The sequence below is a fragment of the Taudactylus pleione genome, unplaced genomic scaffold, assembly GCF_031769625.1.
Source record: "Taudactylus pleione unplaced genomic scaffold, aTauple2 ptg000070l, whole genome shotgun sequence".
NCBI classification, from domain to species: Eukaryota; Metazoa; Chordata; class Amphibia; order Anura; family Myobatrachidae; genus Taudactylus; species Taudactylus pleione.
Genome location: NW_028284472.1, coordinates 8,461,517 through 8,487,607, shown reverse-complemented (window position 1 = coordinate 8,487,607; position 26,091 = coordinate 8,461,517). Strand labels below are relative to the sequence as shown.

The 26,091-nt window shown below is 42.2% G+C and overlaps 1 protein-coding gene across 4 annotated transcripts in view; it reads right to left on the bottom strand.

Moving 5' to 3' along the window:
- Positions 1-26,091, bottom strand: part of LOC148533741 (cytochrome P450 2K1-like) — a 41,975-nt gene that overhangs the window by 5,591 nt on the left and 10,293 nt on the right. The window contains exons 2-9 of one of the 4 annotated variants that reach the window (XM_088467233.1): positions 23,145-23,307; positions 19,496-19,645; positions 17,552-17,712; positions 14,391-14,564; positions 7,582-7,587; positions 6,889-7,027; positions 2,259-2,443; positions 100-241 (exon numbers count right to left, since the gene is read on the bottom strand). In XM_088467233.1, the coding sequence (XP_088323359.1) occupies positions 100-241; positions 2,259-2,443; positions 6,889-7,027; positions 7,582-7,587; positions 14,391-14,564; positions 17,552-17,712; positions 19,496-19,645; positions 23,145-23,307 (1,120 nt within the window). Of the gene's footprint in view, positions 1-99; positions 242-2,258; positions 2,444-6,888; positions 7,031-7,581; positions 7,588-14,390; positions 14,565-17,551; positions 17,713-19,495; positions 19,679-23,126; positions 23,308-26,091 lie in introns of all 4 variants that reach the window. The other 3 variants (XM_088467230.1, XM_088467232.1, XM_088467234.1) reach the window with 3 other exon arrangements.

Below are 26,091 nucleotides of genomic sequence, written 5' to 3'. Positions count from 1 at the left end.
TTTCCTAACCCCCACATGAGACAATGCGGCCTACCAGTGGGACAGCTGGACAGTGCCTGAAATAAATTGGATGGTTTGAGGGTATGATAAAATACATACCAGCAGAGAACGGCATAAAGGCCTCTTTCTTTACAAAACTTCCTTTGGCATCAAGAAAATGATTTGGGTAAAACTCATCAGGTTTCTCAAATTGTGTCTTGTCTCTCAGTACAGATGACAGTAACGGGATTATGTAGGTTCCCTAGGATGAGAAACATTTAATTACATAGGATGTAAAGCGGTGATATATCAGCCAGTAACTATTCTGAAAGCTTCTAGTTGTTATTGGGACTATATTTTGCAAACCACTTGGAGGATATTATTTAATTAAAATCATTTGCAAAGTAGCACCATATAGTAGTACACAGCGCTATACAGAGAATATGTAATCATTCACATCAGCCCCTGTTTACAGCCTAAATTATCTACTACACAAACATACCAACACAGCAGGGTCCATTTTTGTCTACATTCAATTAACTTACCATTTGGGGCTCTTGGAGAAAACCAGGACATGCAGAGGGAACCCCACAGACAAGAGAAAAACATGCAAAGAGATGGTCCCTGTTTGAAACTAAATCTATGTCCCAGCATTGGGAGAGCTCAATTCTAACCATTGTGCTACCAATATACAACATATACTGTAACTATAACTGTAATAACACCCCTGTCAGTGTTAAATAGTGCTGCTTATTGCAAATACTGCATGGGAGGTATTAGCAGAGAAAAGGGTGTGTGGCCAAATAGGAGGAACTGAAAAAGGGCATGGGAACATAATCTATAGAAGAGACACATTTTCCCATTTGGGAGACATCTTTGAGCAGGGGAAGGGGGAGGAAGCTCCTGTGCTCCCCCTGAAAGACCAGGAAAGAGATTTGGAAGAGACCACAGAGTTAAAGCCTGTGAGTGACAAAGAGAAAGATCTGGAAGTTTGAACTGTGAGCAGCCCAATGAGGTTTCTATACTGCAGAACCAATGAGAGGGGTAAGAGCTGCAACCAGGGACATGCAGTCAGATTAGGCAGAGCCTCCCCTGTCCTACTCCCTCCCCTATCATACTTCCTGTCATGCTACACAGTTTTGATATAAAAATTCTTAGAATATATTTAAAACATCTTTTTTGTTTATTGTAATAATTTTTTAGTTAAAACTGACCAAATCTGCGGAGCTCCCTAGAATTGCAGGGAGAGACAAGAGGTGAGGCAGCAAGAGCTCATCCTCGCCTCTCAGACACTGCTTATAGAGCTGGGCATTGGGCCACACCATGGCCAGTAACACTGCACAGAGAGAATGCCAAAAGAGGCATGCCTCACTGTATAGGGGTGTGCACTTCTCAGGGACCCATCAGAGCTCAGTCAGCAGCAGTGGGAGGAAGACAAGAGACAGTTTGTGATGCAGTTAGGAGAATCAATAGACACTGAAGCTTAGTGTAGTGAGAGGGATAGTTACAGTGAGTAGGGGGTGAGGCAGGCTCCAGGCACTCAGACCCACTCCCATGTGTGCCTCATCAGCCTTTGACCTCAACGCACATCACTGTATGCAACCATTCAATGTGTTGATGAGAGGGGAGGTTTCTCCAAGCTTTATTGTTAAGGGGCAAGAAGAGTCCCATACACATGAAAGTCCCCAGAAGCCATTAAAGGGGAGAGTCACTGTTGGAGCAGTATGGATCCTTCCCTGTAGAAGGAGGGGGGTGCAGCTGTGAGTACACGGCTGAGAGTGTCAGAACAGCATTGGAGTTGTATAGTGCTGTCCCGCGTGATGGAGAACGGGTAGAAACAGAGGGAGATGTGTGTGTGACCATTTGTATATTACAGGCCTTGAGGAGCAGCCACAGGCCAGTAAAGCCAGCATGGAAGAGCCATCCACCATCATGGACTAAGGTAAGTATTACTGGCTAAAAATGGCTTGATCTACATAATGGCATTGCTAAAATCTCAGAATCAGGCCCATAATCAATTACCACTGTAGGATGCGCGTTACACTTTATAATCTACGTCAGATTTCCCATTAGTAACACTGATCTATAAAACATTGACAAGAAAACAACTCTTCACATTAATAGGTAGAAGAGTTATGCACTAAGATGCATATTTTAGCTAATACAACAACAGTGACCAAATTGTTGTGACAATTTAAAAAAAAGCTCTAAAGTAAATAAAAAAAATGACTTTGCAGACAATGCACATTTGTAATTTATTGAGCATAAACAATACTCACTTTTGGAATAAAATATCCCCTGAAGGTCACATCTCTAGATGTCTCATGGCTCAAATTGAGAGGGAGAATGTCAGCAAACCTCTGGATCTCATGTACGACTGCATATGTAAAGGGCATTTGTTCCCGGTGGCTGTACAGTGGTTGTGCGGATCCAACAACTCTGGAGATCTCTTCTTGGACCTTTTCTATGTATCATAAATTATAAACAGACATGTCTAAAATAAATTATATTTTATATAATGTCATAATCAACTAACTGATGTGACTGTGCGAGCAATGCCTTCAGGAGTGAGACTGGAGTATTTGCTGGACCTAAAGTGATAGTTTTGAAAAGTGAAGTTGTTGCCCACAGCAACCAATCAGATTCTGCTTATTATATACAGTATCTAGCACATTCTTGAAGATAATAGCTAGAGTCTGATTGGTTGCTATGGGCAACAGCTCCACTTCTAAAAACTAAAAACCTGCACCTTTGTAAATATACCCCTAAGGGAGAGTTTGTAATACTTTAATCTGTTGGGTAGAATCTGAGAGAGCAAATATGAGTCTGGGTCTGCTTGTGTCACAGTCCAAGTTAGCAGTGCTGGATCTGAGTGTGCCTGACTGCACTAGGAAACAGAAAGAAGGTTCCATAGATAAGGTGGAAGGTATAGTTGGAACAGGCTACCAATGTTAATATATTAGCCTGGAGGGGGGACAGGAAGAAACCACTGGCCAACGAGCAGTAGCTCATACTTAAGAGTTGGTTTTCGGTGGAGAATACTATGATTAATTTATCAAAAATGAAAAACCCTATTTACTAACACCATTTTCTCTAGTAGTGACCACCATATAATGCAGATAACATCACAGTGACTGCCATATAATGCAGATAACATGACTGCCATATAATACAATTCTTTACAAATATCCCAACTGTTAGTGCAACAATGCTTTCATCTGTTGGGATCACTGTTAAAAACTGAGGTGTACCAGTGAGAAAATACTGTAGTTGCTGCATCATAGCACTTGGCATACAGATTGAGACTCATTCACATACAGATGTACACATGTCACACTTCAATTGATCAGTTCAGTTTAGCTAAGTAGTTTTGTTATTTCCAATTGCTTTATTTGTGTGAATAAGATGCACATTTTGAGCAAATAAGATGCTGGGTGCAGCTGAGTCGTACAGGCCCTGGCACGCAGAGAAGGGCTGTTTAGTGCAACTGAAGCCACATGAATGAGGACACATCTGTAAACATCATTTTCTAAAATTGCTAAATTATAGTCATAGAAGTAGACAAAACAGTGATATAATGCATATAGACATCAGAGCTAACTTGTAGAGAGCATCAGTAGCTGTCATATAATACAAAGAGAGGATCAGTGTCCACCATATAATACAGGGTGCATATATGACCACCATATATTATAGAGAACAACAGTGACTGTCATATTATATAGAAAGCATTAGTGTCCACCATGTACTACAGAGATCAGCAGTGACTACCATATAATATAGAGAGCATCAGTGACTGTCATATTATACAGAGAGCATCAATGACCACCATATAATACAGAGATCATCAGTGATCACCATTTAATAGAGAGAGCATCAATTACCACCCTAATAATATAGAGAGCAGATCTATTGTTTTTGTGGTGTAACCCCATTCCCTTCTGTCTTTGTGTCTCCACTCCTGTTTCACCAACCTGCCCCTTTTTTAGGCTTTTGTCCCTTATAATCTTCCATTTTGTCATACCCTCTCTCCTACTGCTGGCAGGGCTGGGGCCTAGGACCTTGCTGCTTTTTATTGCAGGGTACTCTCACCTGTTTTGCCTCCACTGTGTTTTCCTTCTTTAGGCTGCTGCAGTGGTTTGGACCTGTGTGATGCCCTGAGCTATGATATTTGTGCCATGGTATTGTCTCCCAGTGTTCTGCCAAGCGGTCTCAGATGCAATCTTCTCAATGGCAGCATTGTTTGTAGACTTCTGCCTCTGTCTCTGTGGTTTCTGCTGGCTTTGCTGTATCACACAGTGAGTTGCTGATGTGTTTTCTTTTTCAGGTGACCAGGACTTCTCACTTTCAGAAGTTGTGGTGCCTGTGACATCCTTGGCATTTTGTGCAGATGGTTCTGATGTGTGTAACCAGTACACTGGTTATTAATGTTGCTGCCAGCCCATTTTTTTGATGATGAGTATGACTGTTATTCAAATCACTATGGGTTAGGTAGCTCCTTGTCTAGTCTAGTGTAACCTGGTTAGGGTGCTTGCCAACCATTTTCAGAGCCATATTGGGGGTTCTCCTGAAGCTTGTTCCATTCCTGCTGCTGTTGGTGTGGTCCTTCCTGTAGGGGGTATGATGCACTGTTGCAATACCTACTCAGGGGTTCTCTCACATATCTGTGAGCACATTTACTTCGGCTGTTTCATGGATTTTTTCATGGTCATTGAGACTGGTAAGGTGTCATTGGCAAAGGTGAAGTTGGATGGGTGTGAATGGGTAAGGAAGCTTTTTATTCTTACTCTTCCAGGTTGAGCGGCTTGCATATTTTGCTAACCCATGATGGGGTGGAGTTTTTCTTTATTGCATTCCAGTCTGCTGTGTGGGGGCAGACATATGCCCCTCTATAATATACTATTTACTACTGTGGCCCTCGTGACCGGCAGTGCCATACAGACTAGTGGCAGCAGCGCCTTCAACCACCAATCACACCAGTATCACTGTGTGCTCTGTGCACAGACTGCTATGTAGCCTATCCTATTCCCCCACTTCTCACACCAATGTCACTGTGTGCCCTGTGTACAGACTACTATGTAACCTATCCTATTCACCCACCACTCACACCAATGTCACAGTGTGCCCTATACACAGACTGCTATGCAACCTCTCCTATTCCCACACCTCTGACACCAATGTCACTGTGTACCCTGTGCACAGACTGCTATTTAACCTCTCCTATTCACCCACCTCTCAAACCAATGTCACTGTGTGCCCTGTGCACAGACTGCTATGTAATCTCTCCTATTCATCCACCACTCACACCAATGTCACTGTGCGCCCAGTGTACAGACTGCTATGTAGACTATCCTATTCACCCACCACTCACACCAATGTCACTGTGTGCCCTGTGCACAGACTGCTATGTAATCTCTCCTATTCACCCACCACTCACACCAATGCCACTGTGTGCCCTGTGTACAGACTGCTATGAAGCCTATCCTATTCACCCACCACTCACACCAATGTCACTGTGTGCCCTGTGCACATACTGCTATGAAGCCTATCCTATTCACCCACCACTCACACCAATGCCACCGTGTGCCCTGTGTACAGACTGCTATGTAGACTATCCTATTCACCCACCACTCACACCAATGTCACTGTGTGCCCTGTGTACAGACTGCTATGTAGACTATCCTATTCACCCACCACTCACACCAATGTCACTGTGTGCCCTGTGTACAGACTGCTATGTAGACTATCCTATTCACCCACCACTCACACCAATGTCACTGTGTGCCCTGTGCACATACTGCTATGAAGCCTATCCTATTCACCCACCACTCACACCAATGCCACTGTGTGCCCTGTGCACATACTGCTATGAAGCCTATCCTATTCACCCACCACTCACAACAATGTCACTGTGTGCCCTGTGCACATACTGCAATGAAGCCTATACTATTCACCCACCTCTCACACCAATGTCACTGTGTTGCCTGTGCACAGACTGCTATGTAATCTCTCCTATTCACCCACCACTCACACCAATGCCACTGTGTGCCCTGTGCACATACTGCTATGAAGCCTATCCTATTCACCCACCTCTCACACCAATGTCACTGTGTTGCCTGTGCACAGACTGCTATGTATCCTATCCTATTCACCAACCACTCACACCAATGTCACTGTGTGCCCTGTGCACAGACTGCTATGTAGCCCTTTCCTCATCACCCACCACTCATACCAATGTCACTGTGTTCCCTCTGCACAGACTGCTATGTAACCTATCCTATTCACCCACCACTCACACCAATGTCACTGTGTGCCCTGTGCACAGACTGCTATGTAGCCTACCTTATTCAGGTGACCGCGCACCTCTCCCTCCACCCCTTACCGGCAACACCTATCTCTTGCATTGATGATGTCTATAGATTTTGTTTTTGCTATTGCTCTGCTTTAGCCTGACGGAACAAGATATAACAAAGTGCAGGTTATTTCTAGGGGTTTGCTCCACAAAATGATGCAGTTTCATGAAAATTGGTTCAGAAGTTTTTGCGCCAACTTGGAACAAACAGACAGACACAACGTTCTTATTATATTATCAGTATAGATTCTGTACTACAAAAAGCAAAATGGGCAGTTAGGTTGAAATGAGTGTAAAGCAATTTAATTCAAAGCTGCAAAATTACAGGTAGACAGTGCTTACATAAAGTATATCTTTGTTTTGACAGTGAAAGACATGTACACAGATAAAATAAGTAGCAATCCAATCCAGAATAACCAAATATGTTATTAAATTATTGAAGTTCTCTACATCACGTTCATACAACTTTTACTTATTTTATGAAATACACAGATTCTGGCTGGAACATACTGTACTGTATGATTATTTGTGTTAAAGTTAAAAAACAATGACTGTACCTTGGATATTTGGGTATTTTATCATCAGATTCAGACCCCAGCAAAGGGTAATAGATGTTGTCTCCGTTGCTGCGTTAAACAGGCTTCTTACCACTCTTGTTAGATTGTCATTGTGGAAATATGATCGCACATTCTCTGCCTCCTGCAAATTACAAACATAATACAGAGTGAGCTCTTAGTACCTTACAATAAATATTTGTTTTACATGTGTGTATGAGCTGTCTATAGTCTGGGAACCTCAGGACCAACTAGTAATAACAAGACAAATGTTTGAATTTAAATAAGGTCACAGTTTTTATTAAAATTGAACCCATATTGAACAAAGGTGGCCAAAGAAAGCATTGCGAAACTCAGCTTTAGCTACGTTGTACAGTACTTCTCTAGCAATGGGGAAGGGGGGGGCACTATTGGGACCCAACCTTAATGGAGAAGCTCAGGTTTCGGCACAAAAAGCTCGCCCTGCAGAAGGGAAGGTGCCCTGTAACTACCGGTTGCACCTCTTATTGGCCGGTGAGGAGCAATGCTGTCTCTCTAAGCTGAGCTGTTGCTAAGTTCAAAATAGAATGAATTCAGACAAACAGAACATAAATAACAATATATCATACAACAAAAACTCAATAGGGTAGATGGGGGAATCCTGAAGAAAAGAAGAAGTAAGTGAACCTGACCCTCCCTTATATAAACTTCTCAGACCCTACCCTGCTACACTACAATAAGCTACCTGGCCCCAACTACACCCATCAATCGAAGCCATTTGAATCCAGACAACCAAACCCAACTATCATCTCCAAGACTAGCATTAGCCTCCAACTACATTAAAGTTTTAGCATTTAGTATCTCATTGCAGCTCAATTGTTCTGAAAAAACATCTATGAACTTTGAAGGAAACTTCATTAAAGTGGACCTGTCAGCTAGTGTAACACATTTGCTAGAGTGTCTGAACATGACTTATTAATCTGTAGGAATAGCTGGTCCTCTGGAGTAGGCAGTGGCCTTCTCTCACATAGCTTCCATCTTGGATGATAACACTAACACCTGTGAGTAAATAGCTAGCTGGTTTGTGAGGAGATATTAACCATTTCCCAGCTGCCCTTAATGCTCTTATATGGAGCACTATACTATGGGAGTTTGGCCCATTATAATTCCAAATACCAAACTTTAAAATGGCCGACGGTATTCATCTTTTCCTGCCCTTCCTTTCTACAGTACATTTTGAAGCAACTTAGAAACAAGGTTTTTCCATTATGATAGTTCAACATTTACAAATGCAAATATAATGTATTTATTTTTTACAGGCTATATATTTGCAGCATATTTATTTAGTATTGGGACAGATATGTTCTGGATTCACAGTGTGTAATCACGGTGGTACCAAGAGATTTAGTAAATAAGGTGTGGAGCTCGGATGTAGGCGCTTCCTAGGAAGATATATATGTTCAATAGAATATGGAAGTCAATTTTCAGAGTTGAAAATGATGTTAGATCATCTAGATTCCTTATTGTTTCTATTATTTGGTAACTTGTATTCTCCCAATACGTCAGTACATGAGAAAAAGAGAGATAAGAAGATATATATGTGTAATATCGTTTAGGACCAAAATGTTTTAAATTTTGCATCATCAAACCAGGATAGAGAGGAAAAAATCCCAAAGACTATGGACCTCATTCAGAGCCGGTCGCACAGAGCGTGTGGTCGGTCTGAATGAGGGGAGGACGTCTTGAATTTTCAAGACGTCCTCCTTTGCGGTGGTAAGGCAGGATCAAGACCTGCTACGACCGGCGCTGTCGGTCGTAGCGGGTCTCACGCATGCGCACGGCGGTGACGGCGCCGTCGTGCGCATGCTCTGTGGGGGGCCATTGACCCGGTCCGAGCGCATCGGCGCTAACTACCGGGTCTGAATGACCCCCTATATCCTTGGGGTCTCATGTGTCTGGAAGTTATAGGTCACCATGCACTGTGAAAGAATACCAAACTTTAAAATGGCCGACAGTATTCATCTCTTCCTGCCCTTCCTTTCTACAGTACATTTTAAAGCATCTTCGAAATAAGGTTTTGCCATTATGATAGTTCAGCATTTACACATGCAAAAATAATGTATTTATTTGGTACAGGCTATATATTTGCAGCATATTTATTTAGTATTGGGAACAATATGTTCTGGCTGCACAGTGTGTAATCATGGCGATACCAAGGGATTTGATTACTTGTCCAAGGGCCTGATACAGAGTTGTACTGTAATGATGCCGCTGCTTCGAATATGCCGGCAGATGGTATGAGAAAATATGCCAATGTCGCAGAGATGTATAGATTGTCGCAATCCTGAGTGATTCTATGGTCCCGCAGAATGGGCGTGCAAACTGAAATGCTGGAGCCATATTTCTATCATAGGGGTTTGCAGATGCAGGCTGTAACAACCCCCCCAAAATGGTCAAGACATGCTTGTGTTCTTAGCTACCAGGGCCAGACTGTCTATCTGGCACTTTTGGCAAATGCCAGAAGGACTTATGGCCAGTTGGGCTGGGCCGGTGTCAAAGCCTGGCCGAGCAGCTCCGCCTCCCTACAGTCTGCTCGGCTTGGATAGTGAAAGACAGGTAGTGCTGCGAGGCCAGGCCCCAGTGACACGTGGCACGCCCCCATAAGATGTAACCACGCCCCTTTTGTGGTGATGTCACACCCCTTTTGCAGGAGACTGCCAGGGCTGATCAGCGGCCCCAGTTTGTCCCTGTTTGCCACCATTCCCTGTTTCCTTATCCAAAGGCTCCCTGACTCAATCACTCTGTGGGTAAAAAGTTGCTGCGTATGAGTATGATAATGTACCATTATGCAAGCACAGTGTGACTTAGACACATGCACAATTTACTCAACCAAAGATATGACAGCCTGGCGCTAATATAGCTATCTGTGAAACAAGTACATTCTGCCATGTTAAGTCTGATAAAAAGACAGCAGCCTGCACAACTTACTGATAATCACTCAAATGTGCAAATATTTCCATTGCATACAACTGTCTGAATCAAGCCCATAGTGCTGCTCAGAATAAGAGGTGTAGTTGAGATTGGAGTTGTATAACAACAATGCAGAATGTTAGATACCAGCGAGTTATCAGGACATTGTAGTCACCGTTGTGTTCTTCAGATATGTGGTGGTCATAAGATAACCGAGGTTGGGATAGATCAGAGGGCACATAAAACCCCTAGGCAGGGATGCGTGGGGTTAATAAAGTTAGGTAGGGGAGTGTTAGTTTTTTATGGTCAGACTGACATTAGGTTAGGATTGGTGGAGTGTTGTGTAAGGGGTGTGGTTAATAGTAGTGTGGGTATGTCAGTAATGTTACACTGCCTCTTTGGAATCTGATCTCCCACCCTCCCTCCCCCTTTTTTCCTCTTGTGTCTTGTGTCGGCTTTATTTCAAGGGCGGGAAAGAACGGCAGTATCTATAAAGCGTCCACCTTGCTGCAGTATGAGTGGTGCGCCCCCTTCTATGCACTGGTTAGGCTGATTTTACCCTACTGGGGTCAGCGGCACCTCTCGTCGGAGAGGGCTAAAATAGTGCATTGGGATGGGGCTGGATACCGTCTCACTTGCCAGAGAGGGATATCATCCCTTGCAAGTTTTATATCACTATCACACTTGAATTGGGATATTGGCCCGTTCAGTGAGTGTTTTTACATCCTTGCATAAGTCAAGTGTGGGGCGTCAGATTACTGGCCGTTCTTTCTTATGCCACCATACTCTGATTGTAAAATAAATAAAGCTGACCATATATTTTTGATCGCATATATACTTGGTCTGTCTCTTTATTTTATTTAAGTTGGTTACATAACTTTAAGATTGCACGCATTATCTGCCAATGGGGATTTTAATGGAGAGTGAGATAAACCGTCTATGCCTGCCTGCTGGGATGCACACACACAGGGGCGTAGAGAGCCACGCCGGGCCCCGGTAAAGGGGGGCGTGGCCTAATTTCACGAGGCGTGGCCATGCCCCCTTGAAAAAAAAAAAAGATTTTTGCAGCGGCGCGAAGCGGCGCTGCGCGCCGGGGAGGGGGCGCTGTGAGCCCCTCAGCCCGGCGCAAAGCCAGTGGGGGGCGCTATCAGTGTGATCGCTCCCCCCTTCAGGCATAGGAAATTGCTGTGGCTGCTACTTAGCAGCCGTGAGCAATCTCCCGCTGCAGTCCAGCACACGCTGTGTGCTGGGCTGCGGCAGAGGGAGGGAGTGAGGAAGTGAGGGGGGGGGCTGCGCCAGACCCGGTCTCCCCCCCTCTCGGCGCCCCTGCACACACACACTATAGGCAGTAGCTTGGAAAACACCCCGACTTCACATACATGCACTCAAATGCACACACATGCCTACACACAGACAAATACAGTACTTATGTATAGCTTTGAAACAGGCAAAGAATATAATGTATTGTGTGGTTATTGTGTAAAATATTCATAGCTTCACACATTGGATATAATTTGTGTTTGAACATCAATTCTAATTAGAAAACAGAATATATTAATGAAAGCTATATCTACTCATGAGCTCACAGTTTATAAGCAACAGATTAGCTCCAGGGAAATAATGCATTAGGTAGCAGAATAACAATTGTATCAGATGATGGAAAGCGATGTGTGGCTATGGTAAAGCTACATGAGGTAAGATAGTTGAATTATTATTATTATTATTATTATTATTATTATTATTATTACTACATTTATAAAGCACCACAAGTGGTCCACAGCGCCATACATACAGTACAGCAAGTTATCTCCTTTGATCAGCAGACCAATTGAGTCAGATGTAGCCTGTCTTAAATCAAGGATACAACTCCTTTATATTCAGTATAGGGGGCAGCTGGGGTTAAAAGCACCAAGTGTTAAAGGCACAAAGTGTGATTACATAACAGTTACCCTGCATGAATATGGACTAATCATCTGTTTATTTAATTTCATCCCTCAGGTATGTGATATTTCATCTCTCATCCTGCCTACTGCATATATACTCTGCATAGACCTTCATGCAATCATGTGCAGTTTTTAAATGTATGTGATATTTCATCTCTTGCATAGATTTGTTTTTACATGTGTAGTTTATATTGATCAGTGAAGCATAGTTTATGGCATATATCTGGCCTGGTTTTTGCTCCAACTCAGAGCAAGTTATCTCCTTTGATCAGCAGACCAATTGAGTCAGATGTATCCTGTCTTAATCAAGGATACAGCTCCTTTATATTCAGTATAGGGGGCAGCTGGGGTTAAAAGCACCAAGTGTTAAAGGCACAAAGTGTGATTACATAACAGTTAATCAAACAGTTACCCTGCATGAATATGGACTAATCATCTGTTTATTTCATTTCATCCCTCAGGTATGTGATATTTCATCTCTCATCCTGCCTACTGCATATATATTCTGCATAGACCTTCATGCAATCATGTGCAGTATTTAAATGTATGTGATATTTCATCTCTTGCATAGATTTGTTTTTACATGTGTAGTTTATATTGATCAGTGAAGCATAGCTTATGGTATATATCTGGCCTGGATTTTGCTCCAACTCAGTACTAATATATATATATATATATATATATATATATATATATATATATATATATATAATCTATCCTTTTCATTAATATCCAATTTGTTTTTATTTTCAATATTATCCCTATTTGTTGAACTGTTTTGATATATATTTGTGTGGTTTAACGCTATCTATTTGTGGATTAGGCACCTGATCAACTCCTATCTTGCAATCAATCGCTACATTGACAGTGTGATTTAATTTATGTGTTTATTATAGGGATGTGCAGGCTCGGATAGGTTCGAGTTTGCACGTGGTCTTTTGTCCAGGAATGATGATGTTCGTCCATGTAAGATGACGTTTTGCCTCGTTCTGAGTTCCGTTTTTTTGGAGGGAAAAATCCGAACTCCACGTGCAAACTCGAACCTATCCGAGCCTGCACATCCCTAGTTTATTATATGCTATGGTGGAATAAAATTACCAACTTTCTAGAATATACTAGTATACATCTATATTTGCTATCGTCTATGTCCCAACCTAAATATCGGAGCACAGTGTTTATATGATTTTTTGCTGTTAGAGAAGTTGACAATCACCTCTTTTCACTGCTGCATTGGTAATTGATCTCTTTAGCCTACTAGCGGTAGGTTTTTGTGCGTGTTCATTTGTGTAGAGGGGGACCTGAGTGCAGGAAGTAGGCAAGGTAGAGATGACTGAGGCAGGAGGGAGAGCGACCTGGTGACACGGTTATGTGGTGGAAGGGTACGCTTTGGTGAACAGGTGGGTTTTCAGTGCATGTTTGAAGCTCTGCAAGGTTGGGGAGAGCCTGGTCGAGTGAAGTTCATTCCAGTGAAGGGGGGCTGCACAGGCAAAATCTTGGACACGAGCATGAGATGAAGTAACCAGGGTGGAGGAGAGGTAACAGTCATTGGCAGACCGGAGTGGGCGGGAGGGAGCATGTAAGGAGATGAGGTTGGAGATGTAGGGAGGTGAGGAGAGGATTCTGTAGGGGTGTGGTGATAGGCAGACGAAGTGTAGAAGTAGAAAAGATGAAGCTATATAAATAAATATAACACTTTGGAGATGTCATTGCAGTGAGATGCAGTCAACCATATCTCTAATGAATCATTTATCTCAGCTGGACCGTCTTCCTTTTCTACTTAGTTCTGGAAAAGTTTTTCTCTTATGATGCCTTAAAACCCTTTGGTAATCTGCCAGTCTGGTGTTATGAGTTGCCGCGGCTCGTCCTTACTGAGCGTCCTCTCTCTCTCTCTCATGCATGATGACACTATGTTCTTAATTTGAAACCATAGGGACCCCCCTGCCCTTATTTTAACTTCCTGAGGTCCCACAATGTCTTAATCCAGCTCTGGGGTGTTTCTGCTTTATGAGGGGGATTTTAGCAATGAAAGACGTTGAACAGGAAATTCTTGTGGTACACGGAAGGGAGGCAATATGACATTGAAGCACATCCTCCATATGGGTCGGTGATATCTTCCTATCGTAAATACATATGCAGCAGTTGTAGGTAGGAACTCATCTTGGTAGCAGCTGGCATGGGTGCCGAGAGGGGGGGGGTGGGTACAAATTGCCCGGGCTTGCTGGTGGGGCCCGGGTCCGGTATCACTTCCCCCCCTCTTTCATCACAGCATCCCAGCACACGCTGCTGTGTGCTGGGCTGCACTGGGAGACTGCTCACGGCTGCTATAAAGCAGCCACAGCAGTCTCCTATGCTTGTGGGGGGAGTGATCAAGCTGATTGTGCCTCCCACTGGTTATGCGCCGGGCTGAGGGGGCTCGCGATTAGGCCACGCCCCCTTTACCCGGGCCCGCCGCAGCTCTCAGCGGGTCTGGCAGCTGGAAATCATAACATGGGTGGAACTACACTAATTTTGCATGAGATTTATAGGTGTCACTTACGCCCACTTTGCACCTCTCTCTGCATCAACCCCCTAGTGCACAATGGTTTTACGCGATACCTATTGTTATTACCGCACCTCTTTTTGTCTTACGAGGAACGCATCAATGAAGCTTCTCTGATCATTCTCATCTAGGTCTTCCAGATGCTTCACAAATGTCCTTGTTATAAATCCCAGGAGCTCATCCACATTTTTTACAATAGTTCTGTGACTGCCGGGGAGAAATCCCAGGATTGGATACATGTTATACATCTGTTAAAACAAAATATTCACAAATAAAACAAAGTAGAGACATATAAAACAATGAATGATACTACAGAATAGCATTAGAATACTGTATATAATGTGGCTTTCCATTTAGAGCACAATTATGTGACAGATTAGTCAAAGCTTGGAGAGGGATAAAGTACTAACCAATCTGCTCCTAACTCATTTTTCAAACATAGCCTATAACATGACAGTTAGGAGCTGATTGGTTAATACTTTATCTCTATCCACTTTATCTCTCGCCAAGGCTTGGTACGTAGGGTCTCATTCAGACCCACTCGCAAGCGGGTCGATGTTGAGGCCCTGCGCACGTGCAGCGGCCGCACTGCGTGTGCGCAAGCCACAGAGCGAGAGAGAAATTCTCTCGCTCCGGGACTCACTACAAAAGGGGCGGCTGTCGATGGTGATCGACAGTTTGCCCCATTTTGTGGGCGGGGCGGTGGCTACGGAACGCCTGACATTTGGGGGCGGCCCCACTGACATCACCAGTGATGTCAATGGTGAGCTTCTGGCTCTATTAGAGCTGAAAGCTCATTGGGGCTTGCGGCAGACGAGACCCTACCACAAGGGTCTCGTTGCAAGCCCCGATGGTCGTGATGGTGTTGACCATCGCGACCATCAACCTGGCCACTCGCTAAAGCTGTACATGGTCACCCACAGCCTAGCGAGTGGCCAGGAGGCCGGGTCTGAAAATAGATGCGGCCACCCTCATTCAGAGCGAGCGCCTCTAGGTCCATAGACCCCGAAATCTTTTATGAACAGAATCTTCCCTAACCTTTGTTTTCAGATCTGCAATTATTTTGTCTGCCTTGTATATTCCTTTTCCCCACTGCCCAGTATTTGGGAGTACTGTGGTCCCTTACAAATTAACCACAATAATAATAATCATAATAATACTAAAAACCTTTTCTTAGCCTGTGAGAATCTGATTATTCAGAATATAGGGCCTGATTCAGCAAGGAGCGCACAGGAGAGAATGCACGCACTTGGCCGATGGTTTTGTACTGCGTATGCATCGCACTGCGCAACGTGCACACAGACCCCTTTGATATTGATTGACAGGAAGTGCCATTTGTGGGTGGTGGTCGGGCGAACACAGGCGTGCCTGTGCATTGGGATGCCATTTTAGGGACAACCATAAGCAAGCCAGTGCGGCACCGGATGCAGTGATGAGACTCCGTGCACCCTGGAAGTTGCCGAGATCCTATGGGTGCCGGACTGTAGATAGACAGTAATTAGTTAGACAATGTCTAGATCGACCCCAGATGTTAGACAGTCAATAGGTCGACAGGTACAAAAGGTCGACATGTAAGAAGGTCGACAGGTACAAATGGTTGACAGGGTCAAAAGGTAGACATGAAAATGATCGACACATGATTTTTTAAACATTTTTTTTTAAGGGTTAGGCACTTAAGATGATCCAGTGTCCAACGTCATTCCCTACCATCCAACGTCATTCCCTACCATCCAAGTGGGCATGGAGGGGGAATAAATCCATGTGGCGAGCGAAGCGAGCCACCGTGCCCACAGTGTAGTGAGCGAAGCGAGCCCGCAAGGGGCCGAATGGTATTTACACATAAAAAAATCATGTCGGCCATTTTTGTGTTGACCATTTTCATGTCGACCTTTTGACCCTGTCGACCATTCGTACCTGTCGACCTTCTAACATGTCGACCTTTTGTACCTGTCAATCTATTAACTGTCTAACTTTGATCTAGACATTGTCTATCTCTTATACCACACCCAAACCTGCGAGAGGTCTGGTCAACCACTATTATGCAAATGTGGTCGATGGTTCTCGATGTTACCGATTGTTTATGCTATCTTGCGTACTGATCAGGCTTTGAGTAAAGGGAGATGGGCGTCTTAATATGGGGCTGGGCGTCTGCTGCGGTCTCCGTGCGTATGTATTGCTTAGTATATTCTCACAGCGGCCGTGTGCGTGCGCTTGCTAGCATGCTTTCCTTGCTGAATCAGGCCCATAGTTAAACTATTGTCTGAAAGTCAGCCATGTAAGTGATAGTTCTCAGCAGTCATATTTCTTTGATAGGCTATTTGCATTTTATCACTGGAGTAAGGTTCAGAACCCTCTCTAACTTTTTCATCAGCTGATAATGATATACAGCCTACACTGATGAGCCCTAGCCAAAACAATGTGTCTGGAAGTGGAATTTTGCTTATGCAGCCCCTGTTTCCATGTAAATTAACTTTCCCTGATGTCACTTCTGAATGGGAGATGTCTATCTTACTTTTACTAACTAAAGAACATCTATGCTATTTTATATCAGGTGCATTTATAGTCATCTTTTTTGTTATTTGACTGTTTTTAATTTCTTGGAACTCACCAAAAAGCTATTATGGATAACCTGGTATTGTTATTGCATGTTACCTTTCTCAGGTGCTGCTGGATGTTTTTTGTGGTCATAAAATAAATATAAAGAAATTAGGTCACTGACATTATTTATCACTAAAATGTATAGCACAAACCAATTCAACTCATCAACAATATCACCACCAACATACTTCTCATCTCAATATACTCTCTCTCAGGCTGAGCCTCACCTCCTTTCTGCCTACCATCCTCTCACCTCCAACCATAAGACCTTCTCTTGCTGGTACCAACATGTGGGGTTCCCCATCACACCATATCATTGTCACCCCGGCCTTCCAATCTTTATGTGACAACCTTGACTCTCCTTGAGACCACTTTTATGAGAGCCTACCTAACATACCCCTATACTAATTAAACTGATACATAATCACTAGTTTCCCAATCTCCAGTCAGCACATCATTCTCTTAACTGAGCTCTGCATTTAATTGCAAAGACTTCCATGTCCTCCTTACACAATGTTTTCATATCTACATTTATTTTGACTACCTTTTATGTCCCTGTTTTGTGTAAGACCTGTTTTCCGCACTGTTACATGCTACAAGGCACTAGCATGGTCACACAAATCAATAATAATATTACCGTAATCATCAGATTTCCTAATAGTTTTGTGTTTTCATTTAACAAGATTAATAGTCTCCTAAATTGTTGGTCTTCATAATTCATTCGATGTCCAAGTAATATTGACACAATTATATTGGCCACAGGGGCGTTCATGATCATCGGGCCATCGATTTGCTTTCCTGAATGAAACATCAATGAAAAAAATAATGAAACCGTGCATGTGTATAGGTTTTTTTATTTGTGTGTGTGTGTGTGTATATATGTGTATATATGTATGTGTGTATATATAAAATAAATAAAATGTGTTGGTACATGCAAGAGCACTCACCAGACTTTACAAATTCTCAGTAGAAGCATATCCAAAAAAATTAATTTTAATCCATAGATAGTCTCGTCAATGTTTCGGCTCCCACAGAGCTTTTGTCTGGTCCGTTTTGACAAAGGCTCTGTGGGAGCCAAAACATCGACGAGACTATATCTATGGATTAAAATTAATTTTTTGGGATATGCTTCTACTGAGAATTTGTGAAGTCTGGTGAGTGCTCTCCCATGTACCAACAATATATTTGGGAGCCCAAATCTGAAGCTCAGGAGTGCATTTTTTTTTCCAGTGGATTTTATCTCATCTTCACTTGTAACTTGGGAGAGAAATCTCGATTTGCTTCACCATCAGAAAACTGACTTTCACCTAAACTCGCTTCTTAGTAAATTTGCGGAACCAAAAAAAAAAAAACACGCCCTAGTTTCAGCGATGCAAAACGAGATTTAAAAACAAAAAACTCAACCCAACTCGAATCTTAGTAAATTTACCCCTAATTGCTGAATTTTGGCAACTGCATATGGTTCTTTTTTAAATTTCAAAGACGTATAGCAATATTGTTTCTCAGACAAATATTAGTATTATATTAGTTTAGCAAGTATTTAATAATGTTATTATGATAATTATATCTGAACAAAATTAATTTGCATTAATAAGGTACGATCCCCTGGTTGAACTACGTTGTTATTACCACCAACCGAGCAATTCTGTTTCATATGAATAGCCTATTATGGATTGGTATGTATGTTTGTTTTAAATATGATTACTGTTTTAAATATGATTATTGTATAAAAATTGAATTGTGCACTTGTAAGACACCCATTTTTCATTGTATTTTTAAAGCTATACCCCTGATGAAGTCCTATGGATGAAACGCGTAAGTTAATTTTATATGGAACCGCTATATTGGTCTGCCAACAACTGAGAACCTTTACCCCAATAATAGGGCTAGACAAAGGATTAGTGTTGCCAATATACCATTGGTGGTATTCTATTATTAATTTAAGTAAGCTTTCTATGTATATGTCATTGTCTTTTATGTTTTAAGCAAAATAAATTTGCAATAATTTACACTAAAAATTGTTGTACTACTCTCTGGGTGCTTCTGGTGCAAGGGTCTCATTATAGGACCTGACTGTATAAAGACCTACCATCTAATCATTGAAGATACCATCCCCTCCAGTCCACTACCCCATCGGGAGAACTCCAAATTGTGGAGATCAATTATATATAAAAGTCCTAGTATTGGACTCTTTAAGGATTAAAATTATATTGCCAGAATCTGTTATTTGTTATGGTCAGGAGTTATGCACCTTCCGCTGTACATATACTGTATATATGTTGAGTCTCCCATATCCAAAATGCTTGGGACCTGGGGTATTTTGGATATCGGAACATTCCGTATTTTGGATTATTATATACCATAATGAGATATCTTTGGAATGGGACTCAACAGTAAACACAAAATTTTGAACTATAATAAATCAAAGGTTTCATTATCTTAGTCATGCCAAAAAAATCAGTATTTTGCAATATTTGGTTATCTTCCAGTAATTCAATCTATGGCTGTACTGGTGGTGGAAAAATGTTTAACTATGGGATTGCATTTGACATACAGTACAAGGAAGATCAGCATACTATACCCTTAAAAGATGCAATATATTCATTTAGGTGGGTACATTCTTCGACAATCTTATCTTCAATCGTACTTCTCCCCATCCCAAAGTCACGTAACGTGGTCATTGTAAAACGTCTCATTACTTTCCAGTTATCACCGTGTGAGAAAGAAAGTCCTGAAATGTTCACATATTTCAGTGGGTTTTTTTCACAGATTTTGCCATTACATAAAATAATTTTCCTGTATATGTCTGGAATTACTGCCATGAGTGGGAGAGTCCATAATGCAGGTAATCATTACAGTAGAGATGTTTATAGCACTAATGACCAGGAACCTCCATGTATTAGGCATGCTTGTCAAGTGAAGATTGCAGGCGGATTTGCAGTTATTGTCAGAATGTTAATGCTTGGATGTGCTGAGAATGATTTGGGTTCATGTCTTGCACATACGGGGAATGTTTATATGTGTAATTGTAGTCACATAGATGGTACAATCAGGCTATAAAAGGAGTACTGTAACACCAACTGATAGGAAGAAGGGAATGCAGGGAATAAGTTGATAATGGGGCAGATAAAGAAGAAGCTGCAAGGTAGGGAGTCATATGAGAAAAGCTGATGGGTGGGTCTTCATAAGAGGGAAAGATGGTTGGCAGAGAGTGCTTGTTAAGAAAAAGCTAATGGGCAAAGTGGTATGTAAGGAGAAAGCTAGTGGAATGCAAGGGAAATATGGAATCATTTGCGGATGGAAAAGCTGGTTACAGGGGAAATGTATATTTACAATGCAGACATAAAACATCATAAGCAGTAAAAAGTTTAAGGAAATGTACAAAAGAAAGCAATAAATATAACCAATAAAATTTGTAACCTCACTTATTCTATAGTGCATTGTGTTTTGCTTGTCTGCTTCCTTAGGCAGTGATGTTCAGATGTAGCCACGCTCATCGTTGCCATACAGGCAGCCTAGTCGTGCCATAAAAATGGGAATGTTGGAAAGATAAGGCGCACTAGGGGCCTGATTCAGTGCCGCTCACTAGATGCGATCACTCGCATGATGTGTATGCAAATTGTGGAGGCAGTGCTATCGCACAGCAATGCATTAGCACGCCCAGTATTTCTTAGAGAGCGATCACATAGTGTATGCAGACACCCACCAGCCTGTTATAAGATGCCCACTTGTGCATGTCATGTCCAGGAAGTGTATGCAACCATCTTTACATCAGGTAACATTGGATGCTATCGCAGAGCTTGCGGTTGACCATATCCTGCCGCAAGCACTGTGAGCACTTCAGTGTAAAAACAAGCCAGGTGACGTGTACTATGATGCTGTCTTTTTTAATTATGCACACCTCTAACACGCCGTTGAGATGCTCAGGCACGCCTGTGTTTGCACCTCCACTCCCCCGTTTTTATTGGCCAGCCCCTGTTACCACCTACAAACGGCTTCCCCTGTCACTCACTTTGTTGGGCTGTCTATGCGCAGCGAGCGAATGCATTGTGAACTTTCACTAAGGTATGCACATGCGCACAATGCATACACACTGCATACCATCGGCATCAGCGAGAGCATGCATCTTAGCGAGCGGGTCTGAAGCAGGCCCTAAGGTGCAAGAGAATCCACAGCATGCAATTGCGTAGCTTCACCGCTGTGTGGTGAATGCTCCTGTAATGGAAACCAGTGGTATAGCCGATGATTACCATGCCCTTTCCCTACAGGTGCTGAGCGTCATGTTAAAAAAAAAAAAAAAAAAAAAGTACCACTAGTAACCTAATAAGTGAGAAAACTAGTGGTTCTCATCGTTGAAGTCAATGGTGGGAACCATTCATTGGCTGAGAGAGGTGGAGGTTTGCCTCTCTCAGCCACTGAATGCTCATCTCAGGCATTTCTAAGAGATATGACGCGGCTGAGTTCACATTCGGGAAGTACTGTCTGTGGAGGATGGTACTTATGTTCATGGGCCGGGACTGCTCGTTTTTTTGTTTTAAGATGGTGGATGTCTACATTGAGAAGAGGACGTGTCCAGGGAGTGTAGGTGGGTATGTGTGAGTGGGATTAATTAAGTTATACTTTTACGGTGTGTAAGTGTTGTCTTTATTTTAATATTTATTTTGCAGGTCAACTAGAGGTACCAGTGGGCCCTTAATGCCCTGCATCCTGGTACTTGTGGCTCTCCAAGGCTTGTTGGGACCTCTAGTTTTTCTGTAAAAGAAAATACTATTACATCTATTTTTACATACACTTTTTAACACAACATAAACGGCACCCACCGGTCAGGGATGCTGGGGATAGCCCCAGGCTATCGGCCCAACCTGGGGTGACCTAGAGAGGTGGACCCCTTTATTGGGGGGTCCCCACTTAGCCAGGGATCCTCAGCCTGGGCTGACTAGCTGTCAGGTGGAATGCTTTGGCCGGGGGATCTGGTGAGAGGATTCCCCTGGCTGTGGCATTATACCCCCACTAGAAAGAGTCCAGTGCTGGTAATGGAAAATACAGGGGACCCCTACTCATTTTTTCCTTTGTATTTCCAAAACCAGGACTGGCTCATTGAGCCCACTTCTACAGGGGACCCCTATATCTGTTGACCCCCCTTATTTTCACAACCAGGAATGGCTCTGAAAAGTCCGGTGCTGGTTGTGGTTTTAGGGGGGGACCCCACGTCATTTCAAAAAAAAAAAAATTAAACGCTTTACAAGTATTTTACACACAGATGCATGCACGGATCTCACTGATCTGTGCATGCATCTGTGTCATTCATACCTGCTCATGCTAAAACCACAAGATGAAGCAGGTCTATTATTTTGGGGATTTGAAGTTTGTTTATAAGTATGATTTGGTGTTCCTTTTCAAATAGAATTCTAGTAAATGTGGCATATGTATGTTGGTCTATGTATTAGTTTCAATGTTTTTCCGATGTTCAATTTTGATGGGATTTGAGTGAAGTTTTGGTTTAATTTCGATTTGACATTCGATTTTTACCTTTACTAAATCTCCAAATACAAATCAAATGAAAAAATCATTTAAAAAAAAATCAAATTTGAACATTAGTAAATATACCCCTTAGAGTCTAATAGGGTGTTATTTACATTATGTTGGTAATAAAACCTTCATAATGATGTTTTATTAAACAAACAGGTAAGGGGTTGATTATAATATTAGTAATAAGTTAATAAGTTTATATTAGTAGAAACAAGATTAATACATATTCTCCCAAAAATAGGATAATAAACTGTGCTAAGTTAACACAAATTAAAGAAGAGTAATATGCTTAATTTTAGTTTCATTGGAACATTTATGCTTAAATTTAATTTGCATATAAATGCCCCATTCACAAAAATTTTGCCCGAATTAGGCATTCCGAGTTTATCTTGATTTTAGTGAACACAGATCATTTTGGTCCGATTTAAGTAAATACTATGAGACACATTTTTACTGCATAATGTAGCTCCTGAAAGGACTCATTTTGAGGGACTGTCCCGATATTTTCATGGTTAAGGGGTGTGCTCATTTGTGCCAATGAGAAGGACAAATTACATCAGATTGTATTAGAAGTGTTGGGGATCTTGTTACATATGCATTGTGGGAACAAGAAGTTACTCCTCCTAATATTGGTTAATAATGCATTAAGGGTTAAGTTTGACTAAAGATAATAAAATATTAATGACAAAAAACTGACTCACCCATTCCATTGTCCACGTCCTCGAATATTTTAACTCTCGCCCTATCTCCAAACTCTTCAGCATGATTGACGAGAGCGTCTTTCACAGTCTCATATCCGGCTAAGACCACCATCTTTTTCATACCCATCTGAACGCTAAATACCGAGCCATAGGTCTTTGCAAGCTTAAATACAACATAATAAACATAAAAAAAATTAAACTATAGCTTACCTTGAGAAAAAACAGCAACACTTTCTTAAGCTAGTGATATAACATTGGATTCTCTTCCCGGAAAAACTGCACACAATTCAGACTTATGACATGAATGGCTCCATTCTGTTTTTTAGGTGCAATATTTGAACAATATCCACTAACAGGTAAAAGCGGCTGGGCTGCTGTACTGTACTCCGGCCTTTCATAATGTTTCTCCAATCTCATTTAGCAAATGTTACATGTCATGTGCTAATTGGCTACAACCAAGTCCAACAATACACTTGCCAACTTTTTTTTATCTTTTCATGATTTCCAGAGAAAGTCCTGAGGTAAAACAATTGTTCCTGTACTCTTTTATCCTTATTTGACAAACCAATTAGCAATAGATTATAAGTTCCTATACCTATATGGTCATATTATAGCCATCCTAAAGCATCAGAGGAATCCCTCTCATAGGACCGTAACAAGTCACCTCAGATATACAACCGCAGTTCAGTAAAATAAAATCTATGCTTCCGTCAAACTGAATGTAACAGGGATAAGTTTTTGACTTTTCAGCTTGTAGATATACTGACTGTGTGATACAAACACCAAAATTGTACTTAAGACTTGTCATAACAGCCATACAGATGTGTCCACATACATCTATCCTCCATGTGCTACAAGTCACATTACACATAACACGTGAGTGCTGTGCGACTTGGTAGCACCGAGTGTCTTTTTGTGCGGCTTTAACCCTAAAAATTATTTTGGTGCGAACAGGACGCAGAAGCAGCTTATGCTGATTATGATATGCGGGATACCTACAGTATATTCTCCCTGTGACTGCGGCTGTATCTGCGGGGCCCTTTTCTGGACATGGTAAAGGGGGAAAGAAAGAGAAGAAAAGCAAAGAAAAAAGGGGAAGAAAAAGAGTATAAAGGTAAGGAGAGGATAGAAGAAGAGGATAAGAGAACAAGAGGGAGAAATAAAGCAGGGAAAAGACAAACAATTACAGCCACAACAGACAAGGCGGCCTATTCATCATCGGAGGCTGTGTGGCCTCTGAAGATTAAGTATCCAACTCACAGCGGGTGATAGATTACACCGGAGGAATTCATCATTGCTCCAGTGAGGGGACAGCTGCTTCGAAAAGCAGCTGTTACCTCGGTTAGAATCGCAGCTACAGATATAGCTGCATTATGGTGCATACACACGATCAGATTTTTCCTTCAGATATGAACGATAACGATTTAAAAATCGTTCAGTCGTTCATATCTGATGGAAAATCGTTCATATCTGACATGCCTGAACGATGGACGATCAACGATGCGCGTTCCCGTTTGTCAGATAACGATATCTGACATCTGATGGGTTTGCAGTCAGACTTGGACGATTCCATTCATTTTAATGTAGTCAAAAATCGTTCAATCGTTCAAATCGTTCAAATCGTTCAAAACTTTGGTAAAATCGTTCAAATCGTTCAGATCGTTTAATCGTTCAATCGTTCATCTGACAAATCTGACAAGTCTGACAAATCTGACCGTGTGTACGCTCCATTACTTACATCCTCCCCGTCGTCCCGGCTATGCACGCTTGACTGGAGGTTACGCATGCGCACAGCCGCCAGGGAGGTAGTGAGGAAGCGGCGGAGGGATCGCATCCCCAGACCTCCTTCCCATAGGAAGGGGCGGGGCTATGAGAGCAAGCACCCTCTGACGAAGGAGCTTGTTCTCATGAGCAAATTTTTATATATTTTAGTTTTTGGAGTTTGCTGAATATCAGGGGGTCCTATCAGACCCCTGATGATGAATGGCCCTGTAACTAAAACATGTGGAAACTAGTGTTTTCACATGGTTACCAGGCCATTTATCATTGATGAATAGGCCCCAAGGAGAGCAATACTTCCCTGCTCAGCAGAGTCATGTACCATACAGCTCTGACAGGTGACATATGTGGACCTTTATGTAAATGATTGAAGTGGTTTCAGGTTGCCAGATTGAGTTGCAGAGTGAGCCGAGTCCGAGGTTCTGGAGCCTTGATCTCCAAAGATGCTCCTCAGTCACATAATAAAACACTTTTTAAAAAATGGCAGGGGCATGCTCTCGGTGTCCTGAAAGATTTCAAGACATTTTCGGCATTCATCAACTGTGTGTCAAAGATTCCAGCACCAGAAAGAACTGTTGACTTTGCCCTGCCATCAGCTGAAGTAAGAGGTAGTCACTAGGTGGAATTCTACCCTCTATAGGCTTCAGTGGATGGAGGAGCTGAAAAAGGCCATCCACGGCTACACTACGGCCTACGACATAGGGAGAGGAGCGGAAATGTGACTTAGTCAAGCATAGTGAAGAATAATTTCCATGTTGTGCAAGGTTCTCCAACACTTTGAACTTGGCACATGTGAAGTTGGTTTAGACACTGCCAGCAGCTGGAGAAACTGAAGGAGGAGCTTAAATCGAGTAGATCAAGCCCTTCATTTCCTTTGACATAATCCAAGGGTCATCATTGTCTTGAAATCAGAGAACAATTTTTGGTGACCATTCTTGATCCTAGGTTTAAGTCATACTTTGTGTCTTTCTTTCTGATGGACATAAATCTGAGAAGCAAAGAGCAGTTGGTGAAAAAATTGTCAGCTCAAGTGGCACGTGACACTGTAGCATCTCCTTCATCAGTTTCTGCAGCTGCCAGGAAAAAATGAAATTTTCCTAAGAGACCCACTGCTGGTGGTGATGCAGATCAGTCAGCAAATCCTAATGACATCCGATTGGGTCTTAAA